At 27.2% G+C, this 25893-nt stretch overlaps 3 protein-coding genes across 3 annotated transcripts; 1 reads left to right on the top strand and 2 right to left on the bottom strand.

Annotated features, from left to right (window-relative positions):
- Positions 1-1576: 1576 nt before the first annotated feature.
- Positions 1577-3809, top strand: LOC113556799 (vesicle transport through interaction with t-SNAREs homolog 1A). The gene is made up of 6 exons (XM_026961956.1): positions 1577-1925; positions 2025-2113; positions 2193-2251; positions 2329-2473; positions 2558-2760; positions 2830-3809. Exons 1-6 carry the CDS (start codon positions 1918-1920, stop codon positions 2977-2979), a joined length of 654 nt encoding a protein of 217 aa, XP_026817757.1. The 5' UTR covers positions 1577-1917; the 3' UTR covers positions 2980-3809.
- Positions 3810-4496: 687 nt separating this feature from the next.
- Positions 4497-9314, bottom strand: LOC113556798 (protein XRP2-like). The gene is given in 8 exon segments (XM_026961955.1): positions 4497-4666; positions 5248-5328; positions 5330-5401; positions 5659-5794; positions 6148-6283; positions 6483-6655; positions 8612-8821; positions 9224-9314. Coding segments are annotated over 8 exon segments (981 nt in total). The 5' UTR covers positions 9283-9314; the 3' UTR covers positions 4497-4552.
- A 584-nt stretch (positions 9315-9898) lies between these two features.
- Positions 9899-25540, bottom strand: LOC113557270 (DNA-directed RNA polymerase II subunit RPB1-like). Its single transcript, XM_026962697.1, has 27 exons — positions 25101-25540; positions 24876-25008; positions 24677-24813; positions 24419-24574; positions 24049-24342; positions 23824-23984; positions 22890-23111; positions 22455-22712; positions 22178-22388; positions 18580-18789; positions 17106-17274; positions 16741-17039; positions 16454-16676; positions 15652-16113; positions 14956-15161; positions 14730-14864; positions 14379-14670; positions 14074-14309; positions 13745-13948; positions 13495-13679; positions 13299-13417; positions 12430-12615; positions 11976-12363; positions 11781-11885; positions 11591-11674; positions 10352-10672; positions 9899-10294 (listed from the first exon to the last, which is right to left on the bottom strand). Exons 1-27 carry the CDS (start codon positions 25176-25178, stop codon positions 10180-10182), a joined length of 5589 nt encoding a protein of 1862 aa, XP_026818498.1. The 5' UTR covers positions 25179-25540; the 3' UTR covers positions 9899-10179.
- Between the last annotated feature and the right edge of the window lie 353 nt (positions 25541-25893).

The raw sequence follows: 25893 nt of genomic DNA, 5'->3' as shown, positions 1-25893 counted from the left end.
GGGAACCGTGCGGACAGCCTGGTCTGCAGCCGCGGGAGCCTGCAACTAGCATCATGCAACCGCTTCGGTCGTTGCTGAACGTCGCGCACAGTGTGTATTAGGCCACCGACTTATCTTCGTCAACGAAGTCAGTGGACGCGATCGCTGTTGGGCATACATTCATCGGTGGATAGCGCGACGGCGGACGGCGACATCTTGTGCGCGCCGACCCCGCAGTTATATGCCACTTATACCTAAGTCCCAGTGTTGTTCTAACGCGTACAATTCGCTTTCCTCGGTCATACTATAATATATCCTCATCCTTATTACTTAGATAAAAGCATAGCTAAACTTTTTGTTTTCATTTTTATTTGCTTGTAGGTAGTTTTGATTATGCCGAGGAATGATATTGTTCTGAAATATGATTGAGCTTTTGATATTTTCTTTGATTGAATATTGAAATATATTATTCTAATTCCAGTAATTCGACGGTACCTTGTGTCAAAAGTTCACTATACCTAACCTAACCGTTCTAATCTCAAGAGAGTTAAGTGTGTGCGTCAAGTAATCAAGACAACAAGTAGTACAGTAAACATTTAACATTTAGGCCATTTAGCATGTGTAAGTGTGTACAATAAAGTACCTATACGTGTGGCAAGTTTATAGTGTACAGTACTAGTGTATCTATTTTAATTTTTAAGTATACATACCTACTACATAGTGTGACTATTATTGTTTTATCTATAAGTGGGACACTTATTATGATACCTACAATGGATAAAATGTCGAAAATACACTTGGATAAATTTTGCTTTTCTATAATATTAGTTGAAAAATATTGAAGATACCTTGATACCTATACTTACAATAAAAATAAAATATCATTTCTTGTAACATATTAATAATACAACATTTTAACTTTTATAAGTTTATATGAGAACAAAATTAATAATATTGGTCATCAACTACACTTAAAAATATAAATTATAGAGTAAACGTAGTAATAAACAATGCATTAAAAAGATATTAATATTTAACATTAGAAACAATTTTGGTGAAAGTGTGACAAGAATCAAACATGGGACGCAGACCTTTAAGTCGAGACAATACACCCTTATATGGGATGACGTCTGAGCACATTATGTACAGAGTGTTCCTACTTTTAAAATGCACAGTGTACCTGTACTGGCTGTACTCGGTTAACACTTTAACAGTAAAGCTTTAGCACAGCCGCAATAGCCGCATATAGATACCGTGTATTTTTGTCAGGTGTACAGTGTACCGAAGTCATGTCTGCATTCCTTAACTTTACATGGTTTTTTTTATCTCTTGCCGTCTTGGTAACATGCTAAACAAACTCTTCAGCAAACGTCTTACCTACAACCTACGCACATTATCCTATTCGTGTATGTACAAATTATAAAAATTATACCTATATATATATATATGATTTCAATCTTCAATGGGTAGATCGCATACGGCGTGATAGCCGCAGCAGCAGCAGCTGATTTGTGTCACTTCTATTTTTTTTTTATGATACGACGTGGTTCGTTTGATGACGTCACTTTATATTGATTACAAAGTGATAAAGAAAAGTTCGAAAGTACAATATTGAATAACAACTGAAACACTACAACAGTACAAGCTACAAAACTGCCAGCTATAAGTGTACAACACCACGACCATGATTAAAGCGTAGTCTGTATCTAAAGTCTTAAACCCTAATGTACACCATTCCATTTTCCAGTTGTAGCGGGCATAATTTGTTGTGTGTTTTTAAATTTTATTTTACTTAACTTCCGACCACCTGCTGCGATAGGGGTTCAAGTTTAAGTCTCAGCCAGATATATTTCATATTTTCATACATTCATTGTTGTGTCCTCGAATTCCTGGACAGCAATGCAGTTAATTTAAGCCACATCTGTTGATATCCTGCAGATGGAAAAGTAAGTAAGCCCGTTAATTCGCATTGCTGGACATGTTTGATTTTTTTTTTTTAAGTGCAATACCTTCAATTTTATTCTACAAAATATTATACTTTACAGCAAATTATTAGCCGATTACGAACAGCAGTTTGGTGTGACCAGTGCCGAGATCACATCGAAAATCAGCCGACTTGGTCATATAGCTGGCAGTGAGTAATAACTACATAAAACAAAAATTTATAAAGGCGGAGTTTTGTCTTGACAATAATTATTTTTTTACAAACATAGATGATAGAAATGAGTACATCAAAGAAATCGAACGAAACCTCGATGAGGTACATGATTTGGTTAGTACAAATGTCAAATAAATAAATAATGATAACCTTTATTATGGTATTTTTACTTATATTCAATATTTTTCAAGTTGGAACAAATGGACTTGTCGGTCAAAGAATCTGACGTGTCTATACGCGCCAAACTGCACAATCGAGTAGCTAGTTACAGGGCTGAACTCCACAGATTAGCCAAGGAGTTTGCCCGGGCAAAATGTACGGTCAACATTGATTTAGGTATATTACATAGTAAATAGGTAGGCACTAAGCAAAATTTGTTTTTGCTTCATTCTAATTGTTTATTTAAATTAAATGCTATAGAAGATGATAATCATTTTGCTGAAAGTGAAGATATAACTTCCGAACAAAAACAGAGGTTACTATATACGTCTGAACGTCTTAACCAATCAGGAATACAATTGGATAATACTTATCGTATTGCTGTTGAGACTGAAGAAATTGGTTCTCAAATACTGACAGATTTAAATCGTCAACGAGAAACTATGCATAACTCTTTTAATAGGGTAACAGTTCACTACTTGACATTTGCTTATACTTAATATATTTTTCATACTAGATTTATACTTTTGCAGCTCAGAGATGCAAATGCAGACCTGGGTAGAAGCACTCGAATGATGAATGCCATAATTGTACGTTCCAGACAACACAAAATCATACTCTTTGGTGTCATGGCAGCATTTTGTTTTCTTTTGGTTTTTGCATTGTACCACACATTCCTTTAAATATTAATTCCTATTTCATGGGTTAACTTGTTTTAGTTTTGTTATTGTCTTTTTAAATTTACAATGTAATTGTTATTATTTATACTTGAAATATTTTTAACAGTTATTTCTGAATAACTATCTTTAAAACATAAAATATTTAAATACTTTCGTAACGAATAAAAATCTATATTATTAACTCAATAGATTTCAAATGATAACATCTACAATTATTATTAAGGGAATACCATACCCAGATGCATTTTGTCTTATAAATGTACTACATAGCAAATATTACGTTTACAATAATCCACTTTACTATGTTATTTTAAAAATTTGAGTGATTTAAAAAATATTATGTACTTTAAACTAAGATTAAAGATCAAATCTTAAGAGGCTTATATTTATATTTTTATCTTAAAACAAATTATGATCATTTTAAATTTCACAAAACAATTGATTTTAAAATGCTCTTGAATTGCTTAATAATTTAATTTGATTCTCAAAGATGTTGTCATTAAATTTGTAATAGACTAATTCACTTTAATGTTATAATTAAAAATGATTATTGCAAAAGTACAATTTTCTGTTTTTTTGTAAGACAGAAATAACACATGCAAGTGTTACGGCCTCTTAAGTCAATCCATAATGTATTTTATTTATGTGCTTATAAACAAATTTGAAATTATATATTTTTTTTTGACTGCCTGTTAAAACTAATTATTCTGGATTGTTTAATATCAACTCTTATTGGATTATTTTTTTTTATTCTTCAATAATAAACCACAATCTAGGTTTATTTTTTGGAGGATTGCTGAAATAAATAATATTTGACTAACGTTCAGTATACATTAATTTGCTATTTTTAAAATTTTTCATTTTGTGGGTTTCAGCCATCATTCCCTATTTTCTATAACTTTTCCATTATATACTTGGTGGTGGTTTAATCACTTTTTTGACAGTCTTTTCATCTTAACCATGAAAATAGATTTTTCCTAAACAAATCTTAAGAGGATGTCTGTGTAATATTTGTTGTCTCCCCAACACAATATAAATAAAATACATCCACATAAATAATTTATTTTGACTTCAGTAACTATACATAAATTATGGTGGATAATATTTTTGAGGGTTTGACATATTAGTTTATATATTAAATTGTTTTGAGACAATATTTAGACAAATTGATATGACATACACTTAAAAATATAAAAATGTGATTATGCATGAATTTCTTTTTTTTTAAGCATTTATATTTATAAACATATAAATTAATTTGCATGAAAACTAGAAATCAAAAATGTAGGAATTTGAATTCTTACCCAAAAATAAATTCATATTTTATAAACAAATTATTTTTTATAACATACCAAGTCTAAAAAACTGAAATGAATTTACACTAATTAAATCATACAAAATGCATAAATCATTAAGCTTAAATAAACATTTTTCATTAATTTAAAATTTGTTACTAAACAATTTCTAAAAAAAAACTTACAATGATGTCTTTAAATAATATTAATATTATATGAAGACTATGGAATAACTAGGTACATAAAAATTAAATTAAATTAATTTTTAAATAATTTAACCATTAGGGTTGAAATTCACTCTCAAATGTGTGAAAAAACATTTTAATTAGTTCTTTGGCTTCGGTGTCTGTTGTACTGATTATTGTTGTGAATTGAGGAAAATCGTTGGCTAAAATCTATTAAAAAAATTTTATAAATAAAATTAAAACTGTAATGTAGATACTTTATGGCTATGTGCCTATGTGTGGCTCATTCAGTGTGAGATTTAGGATAGTTATTGGAAGCAATGTAATACACAAATACCCCTAAAAATGTTCAAGCTCGGATTAAGAGGATCTGTTCTTATTTTTTATACAAACTAGTTTAGAGAAAAATTTACAATAGGTATAGTTAGATATATTTTAATTGCAGTATACAAATTAGGAAAAGACTAAAAGAGAGTAATTCATTTTTTTTATTGAAAAGCTTTCAAATATCTAATATTATCTTTTGTGTCATTTTATATGAAGATTTTTTAATGCCCCATACTTTTTAAATTGTTAATAAGTAGCAAAAATGTTTCAATAATCGAAATAGATGGTATTTCCATTTTTGACCATAATCATCATGCTAAAAATAGATGTTAACATAATATTATTTTATTGTAGGAATCCAACCGCCAGAAGCCCACTGTCTTTCGATATCCATGTTGGGTCAGACCATACCTCCCCCCTTAGTCTAGGCCTGATTTTTATTTATTTTTTATAGTGGATCTTACCGCTAAACATTTATTTATAGCATGTGGGCCCTGTAATTGTAGCCCTATTATTCTTTGAACTTTTTTAGTTCCAAATAATTTAGGCTCGTTCTTGGAACACTTTTGTATCTTTGCTGTCACTATAATTGCATTTGATTAACAATAAATCTGTCTCCTGAAAAACAACAGTCACTTTTTAATAAAATATTTCATGTACATTTGATTAGACTATACTCAGGTAATTTATGGACTGTATAGATTTGTATAGATTATGGTAAATTAAATAAAAATAAAATCAGTACTATCAGTGATCTCAAGCTAAACTTACTAATGTATTTATTACTAATAAGTAATAAGCCATTAGATTTAATATTTATATAACTTATAATTTATTAAAGTATCCTTCTAGTAGTTAGACTACATTTATATTACATGCGACTGTAAAGCTTGTACAAATCGTGAAGCTTCAATTCCACATCCAAAGGCAACAAAGCAATTTTCTCCAGACTGTTGATTACATTTGGTGAGAGGTACAATTGATTTTTTAGATTCACTTGTAATTCCATACCTAATAAACAATATAACAACATAAGTCTTAGGACCTTAGATATTATGAACAAATATATTTATAATCTGTAGACCATAGAACAAAAAAGATTCCCTGTTTAAATAGGAATAGTTTTGGAACTACTATAGTTAAATATTAGTCAAGTTAAATGTTAACTTAAGGTGGTTTTGATTTGAATTTTTTTAATCTATTAATCATCAGTAGATAATATGAAATAAATTAAAATAAATAATTTTAATTATAGACCATGAGCTATAAGTACCTGTGAAAAAAAATCTAATTCATGCCGTATTTGATTTTTTTCTTTGATCATTAAGCTTTTGAGATCTATCAATATGATAAAAACAACTTACTTATTTAATTGATCAGATAACTCAACGACGATAGGCTTTTCATTCACAGTCCAGTTGTCACCTTCATTCCACGTATAATCGTACACAGTTCTCCAGTTGTTATTCCATATATTAAGATCAGCTTTGACAAATTGATCTGATTAAATGGCAAAAATACTTTTTATAATAGTTAAGAGTGGTTAGTTACAGATTTTACAGTAGACATGAATGACTGATGATGTACTACTATTGTTATATTGATGATATAGGTAACCCATACCTACCTATTATGTCTATTGTTTTTATGTTTTTTTGATAGGTACCTATACAAAATGTATTAACTAATAAATACTTACCAGCCAATTGGTTATAATAGAACTGGTAACAACTGAATTGTAATTCTCGACTAGATTCGATCACAGGCTGAGTGGAGCAAAATAGCGAAATCTTTAAAGATGCGCAGTCACGAACTCTAAACTGACCACAGGCAACTACCACTGTTGAATTGATTGTATCCCTCACGAAAACGCTAAATAATAATAATCAAATACAATGCTTATGAAACGTACATGGGATTGATTTTTTTAACGTCACAAGAGTATAAGTCATAAGACATAATTTTCATATTTTGTCACATTATTGATTTAGATTACTTACCTTCTGTGGGTATTTAAAAAAAAGACATTAAGTAATTATGATTACATGTGTATAGTTGTACACAACAATATAAAAATAGACTTTAACTTGACATCTTTATGAGGGAGGTTGTCCATTTATAGAAATTGTTAAATTATTAATTTAACAAAATTTGAACTAATTTAATCATTTTTTTAGTTCAGATAATTAACATAATATTAGGATTTATATTTTTATTGATAATTATTTATTCATTATACATTTATAAATATGTAATTAGTCTGTTTATAATTACAATTTATGAGAAAACATTATATTGTCAGAAAAGAAATTGTAATATTATTTTACAATTATATAGACCGAATACTTATTAAGAAAAATATATGACTATACAAATAATATTTTTATTTGCAAACATTGTATTAGTATTAGTGAAAAATAAACTAAAAACTGTCTATAAATAGCAAGACTGAAGACATGTACACATATTAAAAATTATACTATACTAACTATTCCTGCACACTTCATTGTTGCCTGTATAAAACGCATCCGCTTAAATTTAGTTGAATGATTAAAATTATTTTAATTTTATTTTTTGTGTAACAACCCAAATTTGATTTACTTTTCATTCTGGACCAAAAACCAACAACTCATAAAGTTTCAATAGTGTGAACCAAAAATAATGAAAAAGTTTTATACTGTTTGACTAGATACATCAACTATTTATTAAAATACTAATTTCTAATAATAACTAATAAATAATAATTAGTAACAGATGAAAAAAATACCTTTAAGTGCGCATTTGCCGATTATATAAAAAATTAAGAACTTAATTTTGCATTAACTTATATAATTATAAATAGATTTAAATTCTGCTCAGTAATGTACTTTCATTAAAAAAAAAAAAATTGGCTGAGTAGTTTCAGAGAACATGCATGACACAGATTTCTATTTTCACATTTATATATGTATATATTTATATAGACTAATACAATTATTTGGAAAAAATTAGTCCTTCCACGAAAACTTCAAGTATTTACGGTATGGTAGTTATTGAATGTATTGAAAGTACAATTGAATTTTAACAAAATAAGAAAATTAATTTTGCATAAAAATGTATGGTTTCCCTAATTCCTATTATTTTTTATTTCACTTGTTATAAGAAGTAGGTACTGGTAATTTTTACTTTTGACTCTTCATAATAAATTTTTAAGTGTTTTTAATTAGAACATACACAGGTATTAATGTATTATTTTAATATTTTAATTTTTAATCTAATCTGGTGATCTGGTTTGTGGTAACATTTCTATTTTGTATAAATAATAAATTTCAAACTGTTGAATGTCTTAATTTTTATAATATAAATTAGGAGTTGACAGTAATTGATAGGTATAATGGATACAAGATATTTTCTACTATTTTAAACATTAATATCATACTCTGAAGTAGAATACTTATTTTGGTGAAACTGTTTATGTATTTCTTAATTTTTGATTTAAGTTACATAAGTATAATAAACTAGAAACAATTTACAGGGTTTGATGGGTTGAGTGAAGGAATGCTCACAGTAACTTTCAGCTACTTTAGAAGTAGTGTACATAGAGCAACTCGTCCTTGAGACTTGGAAAATAAAATTAAAAATACGGTTTCACTTATTAAAACAATTTAAAAATTAAGTATCTACTATGTAAATAAATCTATTTAATTATTTTTTAATCAAATCAAGAAAAGTGATATTATGAATATGGACTCATTAAGTTATAAGTGATAGAAGATATGTATCTATCCATATCTCTGTCTATCATTTACTTGGTACTATCAACGTAAATCATTTTATTTTTATTTTTACCTTTGTTTGGTTGGTCCTACTACAATTGTGCATCTTTGACAATCATCTATAGTTACTGAACCAGTATGATCTAGCAAGTAAATATTGGAGTCCTGGCAATTACGAATAACAAATTGTTGGCCGCCAATTGATCCTGGAGACTTATAAGCAGTACAACCGTTTAAATTTTCCATCACATAATCCGCAGGATCCAAGTGTTTTCGTTCAACCCTAAGAATCCAATAAATCAAATGACATAAAATTTAAAAACTAGTTGTAAGTGTTGGTCCTTGACTAGTATAGAATTTGAATCAAGGATGATTTATGCAATTTAGAAGCGAGAATAGGCTTGAATTTGCTTAGAATTTAATACTCCTAAGTCAGCACTCTAATTTATTTAAATTAGTTCTTAATTTTTTAATTACAATTAAATGTAAGGTATAAAGCTGTCATTAAATGATTATTGGATTTGGATGAGTATATGAAATTATTTATTGTATAATTCATGATTGTCTCATCAGATTAACTGAAAGAACAGGACTTCGTAATTACAAGTTTAAATGTTTACCAAATCATACTTATCTTAAATCAAAGCACAATTATTATTAAACAACAAAGTATGATTATAGTTACCATGAGTATACCAGTTTTTTTGGCTCTTTGACAGAAGTTTTGCAACAGAAACATCCCATTTTTGCGCTAATGTTGAATTTTTAGTTCTCTGGTTTTAATACAATGTATACAAATATTCGTTTCCATGGTAACTTTAGTTTATACATAATTAAATCGTTCATTTTCATTGTGTATCAATACAAGTTTTATTCAATACCATTATTCAAATAATAATATTAAAAATAATATATTATTGTGTGATGTTTGATAAAGTTAATACAAATGCTATCACCAAAAAATTAATTCTAACGTTTAAAATAGCTAAATTGCTATAATATACTAATATATATTAATATTGTAATAATAACCATATGAATGATTTTAATGTAAAAATATAACACATTACCTTATGACAAAAATTTTATTTAAAAATCAAAAAATGTATAAAGCATATTTCTGAAACTACTAATGTGAGTATGAATAATTCATTGTTTTTTAAGTCCAGATCAGTATAGTTTATTTCAATTTAATATAATTTTCTTTATAAAATAACCTTACATTGTAATTAAGGTTTGAATAAATTGAGCCTTTATTTTATTAACCAATTTATCTCTATAGGTATAGATGATAGCATCGCAAAAAAAAGAGTAAAGTATCAAGGGTAGTAGGCTAGTAAGTAAAAAAAAAAAAAAAATATGAGAATAAAAAAAAAATGTAATTTATTGAAATAAATCTTATTAATTATCCAAATAATAAAAATATATGTATCAATTAAAAAAAAATTATCTAACATATTAAATAGTTGTTCAATAAAGCAAACAATTTAATAATAGCTATTAAAAAGTAATTTCAATTATACATAAAAAATATATAAGATTACAGTACATCTTAAAAAAGTAAAATCAATTTTATTCACATTAAAGTTACTGTATACCCTCTGTCCTATAAAAACAAAAAAATATAATAAAATGGGTTTCTTAAGGCTCATCTGGTCCACTATAATTTGGAGACGTTGGTGAATAACTGGGCGACGATGGTGAATAATGTGGACTTCCAACACCAGGTGAATAAGTTGGTGAAGTAGGGGAATACCTAAAATAAAATGTTTAGAGACAACTGACTATTGAGTAAGAAAATTATTTGGCTTACCTTGGACTCGCCATCGAAAAATTGGTAGGTGAATAAACAGGCGAACTGGGACTATATGATTGATTGTATTGTGTACCTCCAGCATTTGGCGTATGTTGTAGAGAAGATGGAGAGTAAGAAGCGTTTGAAGGTGAGTACATTGGACTGGTAGGAGAATAAGTAGGACTAACAGCAACCGATGGCGAAGTAGGCGAATATTTGTAATTACTGGTCCCAGATGTAGCACTGGGTGTATATGATGGGGAAGACGCTGCATATTGTGGAGAGCTCGGACTGTATGAAGGTGACGTCGGACTATAAGATGGCGATGTGGGACTATACCTGTTAAAAATGGTTATTATATTTTAATTTATGTTTTTAATAAAAAAATATAAGAAATACAAAATATAAAACATTGGGTATGTCAAACAAGAAATATTCAAACTAACAATATTTCAAATTAAATCAATATTTTAATTTTTATAAATATTACAATATATAATAATATATTATACATTTCCAATAAGTGAATAAATATAACTAAAAATGCACACTAAATTAATTAGAATAGTTATAAATGTAATAAATACTCAATTATGGGTTATGAGTAGGGCTCAGAAATTGATGTATTTTGCATTTTTTTTTTTGGAACTTTTTAGACAATACTCTCCTAGCTAAAAATGTGTTTCATTAGCATGTGAATCTGAACAACTAATTTTTATTTTGTACTTTTTGGTCATTTTCCCACATTTCTAGTCATTTTTACTGATTTCACTTTAGTTTACTTCTTATCATTTCTTGTCGCCCATCATGCCGATAACATACTTAAAACTGAAAGTTTTTAAGTTTAAATTTTGAGATTAGGACCTATCCAATTTTATCTCACAGATTACAGTCATTGTTGTCGTGTTGTAGTGAATAATATTGTACCTAAATTTTATTATTTTTTCGTAATATTTTCGAAATGCTGGAATTTTTTTTAATTTAATTTTAAAAGAAATTTTTTGTTATATTTTGAGTAATTTATAAGCTTTGATAAATTTATATAGAATTTTATAGTAAAATAGAATACAATTAAAAAAAAATATATTTTTATTAATTTAAAACAAATATTTGTAATTTTTTAAGGACATTTTTTGTCATTTTTATGTATTTGCATTTTTTAACGTTTTTAAGGTCATCAACTTTCAAGCCCTAATTAAGAGTTTTAGGAATTTTTTTTAAAATAAATATGATTAAATCTTCTTTAAAGGTACTTACGATGGTGAAGTTGGACTGTATGATGGAGATGTTGGACTGTATGATGGAGATGTAGGGCTGTATGAAGGACTGGTAGGGCTGTACCTGTAAAATAATAAACAAAAATTTAAGCATATCATGTTTTAATTAAATATAGTTGATTTTAAAACCTGTAAGTATTTCTTTTGTTTTAATTATAAACTGTACTTACGACGGGGATGTTGGGCTATATGATGGAGATGTTGGGCTATAAGATGGAGATGTTGGACTGTAAGATGGAGACGTAGGGCTGTATGACGGAGATGTTGGGCTATAGCTAGACATAAAAAATTATATAAAGTTAAAATTTGTTAATCTTTATTGATTAATGTTAATCTAAGCTGAATGTTATTTTAAAAATACGTACGAAGGACTTGTCGGAGAATATGAAGTGTGAGAGTAAGAAGGGCTAGTTGGTGAATATGACGGGCTTGTTGGAGAATAATTGTACTTTGGAGACATGGAAGAATATTTTAGAGTGTCTTGTTGTGTAGCAGAATATTGTGGACTTGTTGGTGAATAATTAGTTGGAGTCATAGAAGGTGATAAAGATCCAAACTGTGGGCTAGAAGGATAATTATAGTTTGGTGACATGGAACTAGGGCTAGGCACATATGGACTAGTAGCCATGCCTGGAGATCCAGGACTACCCGGAGTTCCTCCAGAAGACATCCAGAATGGAGATGTTCCACTAGCTTCACTTGATCCTGCTGGTGAAAAACCTGGCCCTCCAGGAGTCATACCAGTTTCCAAACCTAAATAAAATTTTTATTATCATAAAAAATGTTCCAAAAAAGATTATATTATTTTGAATTTCATACTTGATGACCAACTATTTTGATAAATTGGTGTGGATGTTTGATCCCACGGAGTCATAGCTGGTGACATAGAAGGTGTACCAGCAGCCATAAACATGCCACCACCACCCATACCCATATAACCATTATCCATAGGTATTTCTATACCATCTTTAGCTTTTTCAGCATCCAAAAGCAAATCAAAACAACCTATAAAAAAATAGTTTATCAATAATAATAATATTTTACATTTCTATTTAAAAAACTATTCACATGTATATACTGTATAGTATGCATAACAAAAAACCAATAATGTAAAACAATTGTAGAACTTACAACACTAATTTATTTATTTTTAAACAAAAACCATTTAATTAAGCTGTACATACTTATAATACTCATATTAAATATTTTGTTAAATAAGTAAATAAAGAATCGTTATACACAAAAAACAATAAAATTATCCGCAGAAAAATTATTAATTAAGAGGATGCCACACTTGCTTGTGTTGTATCAGTCTTACACAGTAAATTTTTGTTTACCAGTTTCAATAGTGTGCTTTTAGTTTTGATATTATAATGAATTGACCTATTATCAAACTTTTAGGTAAGAACATTATATGTGTTCTCTCGTTGGTTTTTTACAATATTTTAATTTTTTAGTGAATTATGAAATTATTAACATTCTTAAATATTTATATTTTTCATACTCTTAAGTCATAACTCACTTAAATATTGTAAAAAACTAACGAGAACACAGATAATGTTTTTACCTAAAAGTTTGTTAATAGGTCAATTTGGGATAAACAAATACTTTGTAATGCAAGTTGTATGAAAACTATTAATGCAGAAATAACTACCATACATTTTTAATAAAAAAATATAATAATTAACCTGTTCCCATTCTAGGTAATTGTCCCATAATAATGTTTTCAGATACACCTCTCATTGGGTCAACTTCAGCATGTGAAGCAGCATCTAATAAAACATCAACTGTTTCTTCAAATGAGCATCTGCAAATATTGAATTATCAAAATTTTAAACTAAATTTGATTAATAGTAAATATTTAAAATAATATATAATATTTACCTCATTAATGCTCCTGTATCTTGTCTATTAATACCATGTCTAGTAATGGCCATTAAATGACCTTTAGCTGTCATAACATCGCACAACAACGCTAAATGACGATAATTTACGTATAAGCCATAGAACTGCAATACAGTATTCATTTCTTTTTCAACTGACTTACGTACAGCTTCAATTCCCAAAACCTGAAGTTGAAGACACAATAAATATCAAGGTTTTTTATTTATTTAATTTTAAGCATAAAGTTTACCGAAAAAATTTCACAAATATCATTGGAGAATGTTCTCACAGGATCAACATCTCTTTCACTTAACACTTTCATCAAACTTGTACCATCGGTTTCTAACAACCAATCAGCAATCGCTTTAAACTCTCCAGTATCCGTAATAATTATTCTCTTTTTGGAATCTGTTTGTGGCAAATGCATATACACTTTTCCAATAGAATCAATACCCTATAAATTGCAATAATAATAATAATTAATTGAGACACAAGATATACATAAAATAAAGTAAATAAAAGTATTAAATTAGTTAATATTATTAATATTTTAACTATTTTTAATAAGCAAATACTCACTTGTAAAGTCATATCAGATAACATGTTTGCTTCTATACATCTCAGGAACATATCATCTTCCATTTTATCAACAGTATCTTCATCATCACCCCCATTCATTTTTCCATCTTCGCCATTCATTATACGTATACGTAGGATTAACTTGTCAGCGTTGTCATCATTAAATATACAGTTAAGATCGTCACCAAATCCAGCATTGATTTTTTCAGATATTGCTTCCATAGTCAATTTTTTATCTAAAATAATATATATAATATATTATAAATTACTTTTAATAAAAACACACATTTAATTTTATTAAATACCAGTCATTCTTTTTCTATCCAATTCAATTCGCAATAACCATGGAGAAATTCTCGAAGGATCAAAATCAGGCATTTCATAATATACATTTACAAATTCTTGGTCTTCTCTAATAACTGTATTTTGAGGATCAGGATCATAATAAATAGCTGTGTTTGCTGTGACTTTTCTCAATGTTGTATGCTCAAGGCGACATAATACATTTTTAGCCTTTTCTGCATCTCTAGCAGCTGCTCCAGTTAAAAATACAGTGAGTGATGGAGCCTTAGGCTTTTTACTTATATTAATAATTTCCTAAAAGTTAAATAACAACATTAGTTTACTGTTAATAATAATCATAATTAAATTATTACCTTTAATCTAGGTACTCCTAGGGTTACATTTTTAGAAGATACACCAGCAAAATGAAAAGTATTCAGTGTCATTTGAGTAGCCGGTTCTCCTAAACTTTGAGCAGCTAATGCTCCAACCATCTCACCAGGTTGTGCCTGAAAAAGCAAAACATTTTTACGTGTGTAAATATTTAATTGTAAGGATTACTAATAATAACATTAAATTGAAATTTTTTAAAATACTAACCTGAGCTTGTTTAAATCTGTTTTCAATTTCACCCACTAACCATTCAAATGCTTCAGAAGATAGACGGAAATTTTCAGATACTAATTTAGTGCACAAAGTAGAACGTACCAAACATTGAAACAATAAAGTGGCATTTTTATTAGCTTTCTTGCTTAACTCATCTTCACCAGCTACAATGACACATTTGTCCAATAGCTTTTTAACTCCTGTAATCATAAATGCATTTAATTTTAAAAATTAGATTAATTTTTGAGTACATAACTATAAAACACAAAATATATGACATTTATATTTATTGTCTGTAAACATTTTAACAATTTAATTATACAAGATTTTTAAAATCTAAAGTGTATTTATTTAAATCAGGAGTCTTCAAACTTTTTAGTTAGTGACACCTATTATTTTTATGTATTAAGGACTGTATTTGTTAATGTATACTAGTATACACACAGGCCTCAATTAAAGGTAAGAAACCATAAATCAAAGACTCCTAATTTAAATAATCATTTCAAGGTCTTCATATTGCAGCAGTGGCATCAAGTTTTATTGTCCTTAGCTGGGTATTTTAACACTATAACTACATTACATTAATTGTGGCCTTTAAATAAAACCAACTTTTTAATTGTAAAAAAACTAATTAGTTCTATGTTAAAATAATGCTTTGTATATTAGATTTTAAATATATTAAAAATTTACCATTCACAACTTTTATAGGATTCAAGTCTGTTGGTCCTCGTTTATTAATGTGAAAAATTTTTTGAACATTCCAGATCATACGTTTCAGATTACAAGGTAATACTACTTTGCTTTCACCAGAAGGGAATATTTCTCTTAAAGTATCTCTATCATTGTTTAACTGTTCCCACTCTTTTTCTAATTCAGCTACAGTATCGTTACTACCCATCATCTCTTTTAAAACATCTTCAGTGAAAATTTTTCTCATATGTCTTTCATTTGAAACATCAAATTTAAATTCATCTTCAAATTTCTTGTGTGATGGTTCTATTGTAGCAATACTTTGGAATTCTACTGCTTCTCCACAAAGACCATCTTCTCCATAACGTAACTGAATCAACTGGCCAACAGAGTTACGTACAGTTCCATCATAGTGGACCATAACAGATTCCATAGCTTTGATCAAACGTCGCTGGATATAACCTAGAAAAAAAAATTATCATTATAATTTTAACAAATGAGCTATGTATCATACTTGAAATACTTTTCATAACGTTGAAAAATTAGTTTTTAAGAAAATCTTAAAAATTAATATATTTATGCACAACTTGTGAAAATGTGATAATACTTATAGAAGGCGCTAACAAAATTTAATAGTTGAATCTTAATGCTAATCAAATAATTGTATATTTAATAATTAAGTATACATGATGGCAATTTGAGTCATTTAGCATATCCAAAAAATGTTAATTTACGTTATTTGGCATTATCTGTAGTAAATATGTTAAAAAAGACTTTTTTAATAAACTAATTCCACAGTTACCTGTTTCAGCAGTTTTCACAGCAGTATCAATAAGACCTTCACGACCTCCCATAGCATGGAAGTAAAACTCTGAAGGTGTTAATCCAGCTAGATAGGAGTTTTCTACAAAGCCTCTTGATTCGGGCCCATAATCATCTTTAATAAAATGTGGCAATGTACGTTTTCGAAAACCAAATGGTATTCTTTTACCTTCTACGTTCTGTTGACCTACACAAGCAATAACCTAGATATAAACAAAAATAATAAGATATTAATTAATAGAAAAAAAGCATTATTAAATAATATACCTGAGAAATGTTAATGTTTGAACCTTTGGCACCAGATACAACCATAGCTTTAAGGCTATTATATTCAGTCAAAGATTTTTTAGCAGAACCTCCAGTTTTGTCACGAGCATCATTTAAAATTCTGTTTACTTGATTTTCAAAAGTTTGACGAAGAGTATTACCCGGTGTTGGCTCAAGATCCATATTATGTGCTTTTTGTATCACCTCTATTACATCTTCTTTAGCTTTTTTAATTGCTCTTTGAATCTCCAAATAAGTTTGGGGATCAGCAATAGTATCACCAATACCAATAGAATGGCCTTAATATAAAGATTATGAGTTAATGTTGAACAACATAGTTTGATAAAAAAATAACTTAAATTTACCTTCATATAAAAGCCAGTTATTAACTACAGTTTGAATATTACCATAGAACCGTCCACATACTTCATGTCCCAATTCCAACATACATATGTGAAGCAATGATCCAGCTGATGTACCTAAAGTTTTCTTACATAATATTCCCATCACTAACTCACCATGCTCAACCATAACCTAAAAATATACAAATACCAATAACTACTAAATTAAATTATGAAACCAAGACTTTATTTTATCAAATTAAAGAACAAAACTATATAAAATAACTAAATTCAATTAGCAGTTAATTAATACTTATAATATTTAAGCAAATAGTTAATTAAGGTTCAGAATAATCATGGTATTTTAAAATAATAAAAGCCTATGAAAACCGTAAGTTTATTTAAATTTTTTAGAGTGATAATAGTAAAAAGTATTATTCTCTCATAACTCACTTGAACATTAAAATATCATAACATAATTTAATAAAATGAGATGCGCTATCATATTTGTCAAATCTAATAAGTGTACTAAGAATGTATTATTTGATTTAATTAATAAAATTAATCAAGAATATACAAATCTTATCTTGATTATATTAATTTACCAGTATTTTGGAGATAATAGTAAAATTATTATTTTAACACTATTATTAACGAGTACTGGATCAATAGAATAAAACTATTTAATATAACTAAATTTAGTCTATAGTTAATGATTTAAATATAAGTGAATTTTGTTAAAGGTTCAGATTAGTTATGGTGTTTTAAAATAATAAAAACCAATGTAAACTTTTATTTTTTTTTTTCCAATGTTTTGGAGATGATAGTAGAAGGTAAACCTGCTATCATTAACGAGCATTGGTTTAACAATTAGTTGAATATTATATAATTGTTAGAAATTTCAATAACTACAATTTCTGATCATTGTTCAAAAATAATAACAAGTTTAAAAAGGTTACTATAGCTTAAATTAAAATCTAATAAGTCTACTAAGAATAAAATATTTGATTAAATAAAAAAATGTATTCAAGAATATACAAAGCATGATTATATTAATTTATCAAGATTTGGAGATGGTAAAAACATTATCTGTGTTTATGTGTTATGTGTTGGTTTTTTTTACAAGAGTACAATATTTTAGCAAGTTATGCATATATAATATAGCATTAATTAAAAATGTTCATAACTTTCTTAAAAACCATTATACAAACACATATAATGTTCTTAACATCAAGTTTGATAATAGAACGATTCACTCTTATTTTTAAATTAACAGAGCATAAATTTGCTTTGTTATGTACTTGTATAAGAAATAACACATGTGGGTGTCGTGTGGCGTCCTCTTAAATTTAGTTTTTGTGTAATTAAAAATTTAGAACCATAATTAGGATAAAAAAATAAATCTACTAGTTTAACTAAATAAAATTATTTAAATAAAGATGAATGATAAAATATTTAATTAATCATTAATATAAATTAATGAAATATAAATACAAACTTTTGTATCACCGGGTGATATCCATTTGTAAGGTCCATTATCCTCTTCATCAGGATGAGTGGAATGAGTTCGTATCATGTTGACATTTCCAGGGATAATTAAAGAAAAAAGTTGTTTTCCTGTCCACATTGGTTTTGGTTTTAAAATACAAGGAGTTGGCATTTTTCCATCCCAGATGGGAAGATGCATTAATAAATTCATCATTTGTTCCTAAAAAATAAAATAATAAGATTTATATCATATGTACAAATGTTAAAACTATTGTTAGTTGTGCAATATTTTTAACAAGTTAGATTATAATTTCAATTAAACCCTACCATTTCTCATAATAATGAGGCAGTCTAATCATTTTTGAGTAATTAATGAGTACAAATTTGAAATTTCTTAAGCTAAATTTTATACTTCCAACTTAATATTTTCAGTAACAAAATATAGTTACCAAACATTAAAATTTAAAATAAAACAATAATTTATATTATTATAAGAAATTAAATGCCACAAGGCATTACATAATAAATAAAATCATTAATATCTATTTAAGTGACAATCCAATTTTATATATTTATTATTATTATATTAATATTTAATTATTACAAATATTAATTTATATATGTATAAAATATATGAATAGGAAAAATGGTACAATAAAAAATCGGGTAAAATTGAAAATAAAATAAAAATATTTTATTTTCAATATAAAAAGTATTGAATCATATATGAGATGTTTTTAGCAGTTGTTGTTCTAATGTACAAATATAGTTCAAAACAAATTCTGATTTATCACCCCTAATGCAAAATCAATTAACAAAATTCAATATAATTATTGTTATGTTTTGGTTGTCATGACAAGTATAATAATAAAAATACTTATAAAAAAAGATTGTAGTCAGGTCAAAAACATAAAAACATTATATTTTAGAGAATTCCAATTTAAATTAAATATAAAGATTTATTAGGTATAGATGTTTGATTTGATTTCTTTAGAAAACATTTAAAATAATAAATAATTGTACTTAAAATGTAATATTTGATTATAATTAAAAAATTAACCAAGAATATATTACTTTTGATTAAATTAATTTACCAGTGTTTTGGAGATAATAGTAAAATAATAAGCAATACTATTATTAACGAGCACTGGTTTAATAAAAACCAAACTATAAAACTAACTAAATTTAATACTTTTAATATTAAATTAAATATTTGTAAAAGATTCACTGACATGGTATTTCAAAATGATAACACCTATATTAACCTTTTATTTTTTTTACCAATGTTTAGGAGATGATAGCAGAAAGTTATGAAATGCTGTCATTAACGAGCATTGGTATAAAAACATACTGAATATCAAATAAAATTTTGATTGTAAAACATTAAAATATATTAACATTATGTGATTATTATTCATAAAAAAAAATACATAATAAGGTTAAGATGAGAAAGTAGTATTTTCTTTAGAAAAAAAACTATGAAGAAAATATATAAAAGTTGATTCTACTTTAAAAATATAACATTTGAGAAGGCACTATATTCTTTGTAGTCTTTCATAAGACATACTATCCACATGCGTTTACAAATGTAGATCATAGCAAAATGTATTCTGAAGGACCAATTTTGTGATATTAGTCTAAATATTAGTATATTATGTATGGTTGTATGACAAGTTTTCACAATAATTTAATTTTCAGATATGTTAAGGTTTAATTAATTTTTAAATTAGAATATATTACAAAACTTGCTTAAAAATTAAATTATCATAACATAAATTAATAAAATGAGATGCGCTATCACATTTGTCAAATCTAATAAGTGTACTAAGAATGTACTATTTGATTTTATTAATTAAATTAATCAAGAATATACAAATCTTATCTTGATTATATTATTTTACCAGTATTTTGGAGATAATAGTAAAATTATTATTTTAACACTATTATTAACGAGTACTGGATCAATAGAATAAAACTATTTAATATAACTAAATTTAGTCTATAGTTAATGATTTAAATATAAGTGAATTTTGTTAAAAGTTCAGATTAATTATGGTGTTTTAAAATAATAAAAACCAATGTAAACTTTTATTTTTTTTTCCAATGTTTTGGAGATGATAGTAGAAGGTAAACCTGCTATCATTAACGAGCATTGGTTTAACAATTTGTTGAATATTATATAATAATTGTTAGAAATTTCAATAAATACAATTTCTGATCATTGTTCAAAAATAATAACAAGTTTAACAAGGTTACTATAGCTTAAATTAACATCTAATAAGTGTACTAAGAATAAAATATTTGATTAAATAAAAAAATTTATTCAAGAATATATAAAGCATGATTAAATTAATTTACCAATATTAGAGACAAGGCTGTAGCCAGAAAAAAATTATGGGGGGGAGGGGTTAGGGTATATATATGTTATATTATACAAGTTTTAAATATAATAGGCATTAAAACTTATTCAATCTTATTTCGAGAAAATTTTTTGGTGGGTGGGGGGAGGTCTAAACCCTGACCCACCCTTGATTGAAGATTTTAATAAAATAGTTATTATTGAGCACTGGTTATTTCTTAAGCTAAGAAGAATACTCAATTTAATTTATAGTAAATGCTTTTAATATTTAAGTTAATGTTTTTTAAGGTATTTAAAAATGATGAACTTATAATGGTGTTTCCCCTATGTTTTGAAGATTAGAGTAAAAAGTAATAATTAGGGTTTGAATTTAAAGACAAATTCTTTTTTTTTATGATGGAAAAATATTTTTATATAAAGTGTTTACTTAAAGACTATATAATATAATATAATATAATATGTCTTTTCAAATTATAGATTCAAGATTGTTTGTCAGTTAGAATTCATCAACTGCCATTTCTCTATGTTGATTATATTATTGTTTAAAATAAAATTTGGGGCAATATCCAGTCAAATCAATTAAGTTTTGATAGGAGAAACAACAAACAATAACAATCTAAAAAAAATAGTAATTTAGATATGAAATAATAAACATCAATAACTTTGGTTGATATAAAATATTTATTCTCTATATACAAAAATATTTTAAGCCAAAACCTCTAATGCATGCTTTTCTGAAGATAGGTTGTCGAAAGTATACGGTAGTGAATTTGTTTTTAAATACATATTAGTCAATTTAGTGGAAACCTATTATATTTTTTAGTTGATTTTTCATATTGTAAATTATGTTTTACTGTTTACATTGCCCTCAAATCAGAACCCTGTAATAATATATTATTAATGAGCATTAGCTTAGCCAGAAATTGAATATTATATAAATGAATTTGTATTTTATTATATTTATTTAACATTAGGATTATATTAATTTACCAGTAATTTTAAGAAAATTAAAATTATTGTTAATAAGCACTGGTTCAATTATATAAGACTATATAAAATACCCAAATTTAGTTTATTATTTTGATACTTAGATAAATATAAGATTCAAAATTACTAAGCTATTTGAAATATATATTACCCTTTAATTTTTCTTCCTATGATAGCAAACAGTATTAAAATGCTATTATTAACAATAATTGAGTATAATATGACAATTTAAAAATTATAATAACATAATCAGATGAATTACCTTCTCAATAAATACATCTCTTTTTGTCATTTTTCTGATAGCTGTCAATGTGTCTTGTACAATTCCCATGACAGGTTTATTAGCTTGGGGAGTAATAATTTGTCTAGGAGTAATATGAATATTTTCTACTTCAGCTCTTGTTTCCATAGATTGTGGAACATGAAGGTTCATTTCATCACCATCAAAATCAGCATTGTAAGGAGATGTACAACTAATGGTTATTAATAAAATGTTTTTCAGTATATTTTATTATATAATAGTTATTTTACTAACTTACCTTAAATTCATCCTAAATGTAGACCATGGTAAGACTCTGACTCTGTGACCCATCATACTCATTTTATGTAAAGTAGGCTGTCTGTTAAAAACTACTAAGTCACCATCTTTTATGTGTCTTTCCACTTTATAACCACATTGCAGATGTAAATCTGATGGTTTGGGATGGAAACGTAAATCAATTCTTTCACCATTATCACGTATAATGTACTTAGCTCCAGGGTACTGTGAATTACCACGACGAACCAATTCTAGCATTCTAATACAAAATGTATTTTATATAATTGATGATAAATAACATAAACAATTGATTAAATTAATAATTCACTAAAATTTAATGGATCAATCATAATTTTAAATCATATTTAAGGAACTATGAGCTCACAGTTAGTTCATTCAATTTTATAGCATAATTATTATTTTATTTTATACTTACTGATCAATGTTAAATGGAGTAACAATTTCTGGAAATGTCATGTTTTGAGCAATAGTGCGAGGTACACCAACTTCATCAATTCGTAAGTTTGGATCAGGTGTAATAACAGTACGAGCAGAGAAATCTACACGCTTTCCCATCAAGTTTCCTCGAATTCTGCCTTCTTTACCCTTTAAACGAGCTTTAATTGCTTTTAAAGGCTTGCCAGACTTTTGCATTGCTCTAAAAATGTAAACAAAAATAATAAATTATATATTACAAGTTTTAAATACAAATGTATAAGGTTAAAAATAAAATATTGGAAAAATATTCAATAAAATTTCATAAGCATACAAACAAAATGTATTCGTGCCAAATTTATAATAATTTTAATCAATCGATTTTAGAATTCAGAAATATGCAAAAATGTTAAGAAAATTAGTCTATACTATTATGTTTAAAATAATCCAAGTTTGTAGTATATACTATACAATATGGATATGACTACTGCTGTTGAGTATATACAGGTATCTTGTTGTTGTATATATAAGTATATCAACTTTATTTTACTAAATACCAAAAGAAAAACTACTGTTATCACGTAAACATGAATGTTCCAAGTACCACTGACATGTATACATTTTCATTTTTTTTCCATTTAAAATACAGAAAATCAGCAATTAAGTAAATTAAATATTGTACAGCAAAGGCACATCTATACTTTAATACAATACCTAGTTAAAAAGTTTAAGTTGGTAAAAAAAATATAATCATTATAATTATTAAAATTTAATAATACTTGATAATTTAAAACATATCATATAAATTAATTTATCAAGTTTTTTTAGATCAAAATGAAACATTAATTTACTGTTCAAACAAGCATTTAAATAATATGGAAATTTATTTTATATTTTAATAAATTAGGTACACAAATTATAAATTTTAAACTTACCTTGGTAGGCCAGGACTATCGTTATCAACTAAAGTTGCCACATGGTATTGTAACATTCTAATATTTTCAGCTATAATATGTGTAGCGGCACCAGACTGTTCATTACGAATTAATTCATTATTACATTTTATTATGTCAGACAGTTTATGAGTCAAATCATCCTACAACACAAAAATAGAATTTAAATTGTATAGGTAAGTACTTTAATATCATAGGTTAACTTACTTGATTTCTCATTGATCCAAACATAACAATTGCTGGACGTACAGGTAAAGGTGGAACAGGTAATACTGTTAGTATCATCCAATCAGGACGTGCAAATTTTGGGTCCATGCCCATAATCACAACTTCTTCATCAGTAATGTGTTTTAAAATTTCATAAACTCTTTCAGCTGTAAGTGGTATTTTTTTCTCTTGGGAATCTTCATTGACATGTTTCCATTCAGCCGTTAAGTCCAAACCCACACGCCTTATAGTTGGTTGATAACGACCACAACCACCATGACCTTGTTTTTTTGGCTATTTAAATATTGGAGAATATATAACAATTTTTATATTATAAATAAATGTATTACATATTAATCATTAATCTTACAGGCATATTTGAATCGTTAACATTATCTTTATTGATATCAAGTTCATCACCTCCTTCACAAATATTTTTACCCTTACATAAGTCATAAACAAAAGCTAAACGTTTTCTTTGTTGTCCTTTTGATTTCATAACAATTTCTTTTACTTTGGGATGAGTCTATGAAAAATATATAAATAATAGTAATAATGCATATATTTTAGTATATAGTGTAAAATGTATATATTACACTTTATATGCTTCAATATACATTGTACTTACAGGGCTAACTAATAATTTGGAACAGTAAAAGCAAACGCAACGCAGAATTTTTATGGCTTTGGTTAGAAATCCTATGTGAAATACTGGTTTAGCCAGTTCAATATGGCCAAAATGTCCACAACATTCGGTCATGTTACCTTTAAATACATTAATATGAATAAAAATAAAATATTTAATTCAAGGCAACACTTTCACTAACCTGCGCATGTTTGACATCTTGAGAAACGATCGATAACGCCTTGCCGGGGATCCATGAGTCCACCAAGCTTGGGGCGTCCACCTTCCATCGTCTCTGCAAAACGAATGCCCCCTTCGGTAACAGACATGCGCCGCTAAAATGGTAATATAGTTAATAAATATTATAGACTTTGATTTATAAATGATCAGTACAATAATATGTGTTATAATTCGAGTGTATACTAACGCATTCATCCGCAGATAATATACCGAACTGCACTCGTTTGACAGTTCGGATTGGCGCCTTTGAATCACTGGCAGCCATAATTATAGAGTTTGTTCAGCGTTCGTGTCAATCCATGAATTATTAAAGATTTTCACAAATAGCGCGGCACGAGACCTTAATTTTATTTTTTATAACTTGTAAAGTAATAGTAATTGATATAAAACTCTTTAATCCGTCCGCAATTGCGGACGCGATAGAAACTGACAAGCCGAAAAGTGAATCCGTCCACGGTCCTACGTCCAAACGTCCACCATGTGAATACAACAAATTGTTTAAGTTCCAAAGGCTGTTGAACGATAATAAATAATATCAATTGACAATTATCTTTACGATTACGCGGATGAAAATCGTTTTCTGTCAGTGTTCACGAGATAAACGAGTCGAATAACTCGAATATCAACGGTGTTGGCACAATGACACCATAAATGGCGTAAACGCCGTAAACACAAATATAACAGCCGTGAGGTCCATGTTCAGGGTTCTATTTTACCGTTTCTTCCATGATCTAATCTCGGGGGAAGAACTGTCCATAAGGTTCTACGGTACCACAATTAAAGATATACCTTAATACATATATCTTAATTCGTGACTTGGACACAAGATGCCGTTTATTGGTTTATATAATATGAGGCGATAATAGCTCAGTTCTCCAAAAGTGATAAGCATAAAAAAATATTTAAAATTTTTAAACTAACAACTTCGAAGTGAAAAAAATTACATAAATCCTTAACGCAACTAAAGTACCAATCGAATA

The sequence above is a fragment of the Rhopalosiphum maidis genome, chromosome 4, assembly GCF_003676215.2.
Source record: "Rhopalosiphum maidis isolate BTI-1 chromosome 4, ASM367621v3, whole genome shotgun sequence".
NCBI lineage: Eukaryota > Metazoa > Arthropoda > Insecta > Hemiptera > Aphididae > Rhopalosiphum > Rhopalosiphum maidis.
Note: the sequence above shows the minus strand (reverse complement) of the source record. Positions and strands in the feature narration are given on the sequence as shown.

What these genes read in the sequence shown, in the direction of transcription:
- LOC113556799 (XM_026961956.1), top strand. An exon ending in ACTTGGTCATATAGCTGGCA is followed by an intron (nt 2,114 to 2,192) that starts GTGAGTAATAAC and finishes TTACAAACATAG; the next exon opens with ATGATAGAAATGAGTACATC. An exon ending in TACGGTCAACATTGATTTAG is followed by an intron (nt 2,474 to 2,557) that starts GTATATTACATA and finishes TAAATGCTATAG; the next exon opens with AAGATGATAATCATTTTGCT.
- LOC113557270 (XM_026962697.1), bottom strand. Translation starts at nt 25,178, where the DNA reads ATGGCTGCCAGTGATTCAAAGGCGCCAATCCGAACTGTCAAACGAGTG. An exon ending in GATAGTCCTGGCCTACCAAG is followed by an intron (nt 23,112 to 23,823) that starts GTAAGTTTAAAA and finishes TTACATTTTTAG; the next exon opens with AGCAATGCAAAAGTCTGGCA. An exon ending in GATACAGGAGCATTAATGAG is followed by an intron (nt 13,418 to 13,494) that starts GTAAATATTATA and finishes CAATATTTGCAG; the next exon opens with ATGCTCATTTGAAGAAACAG.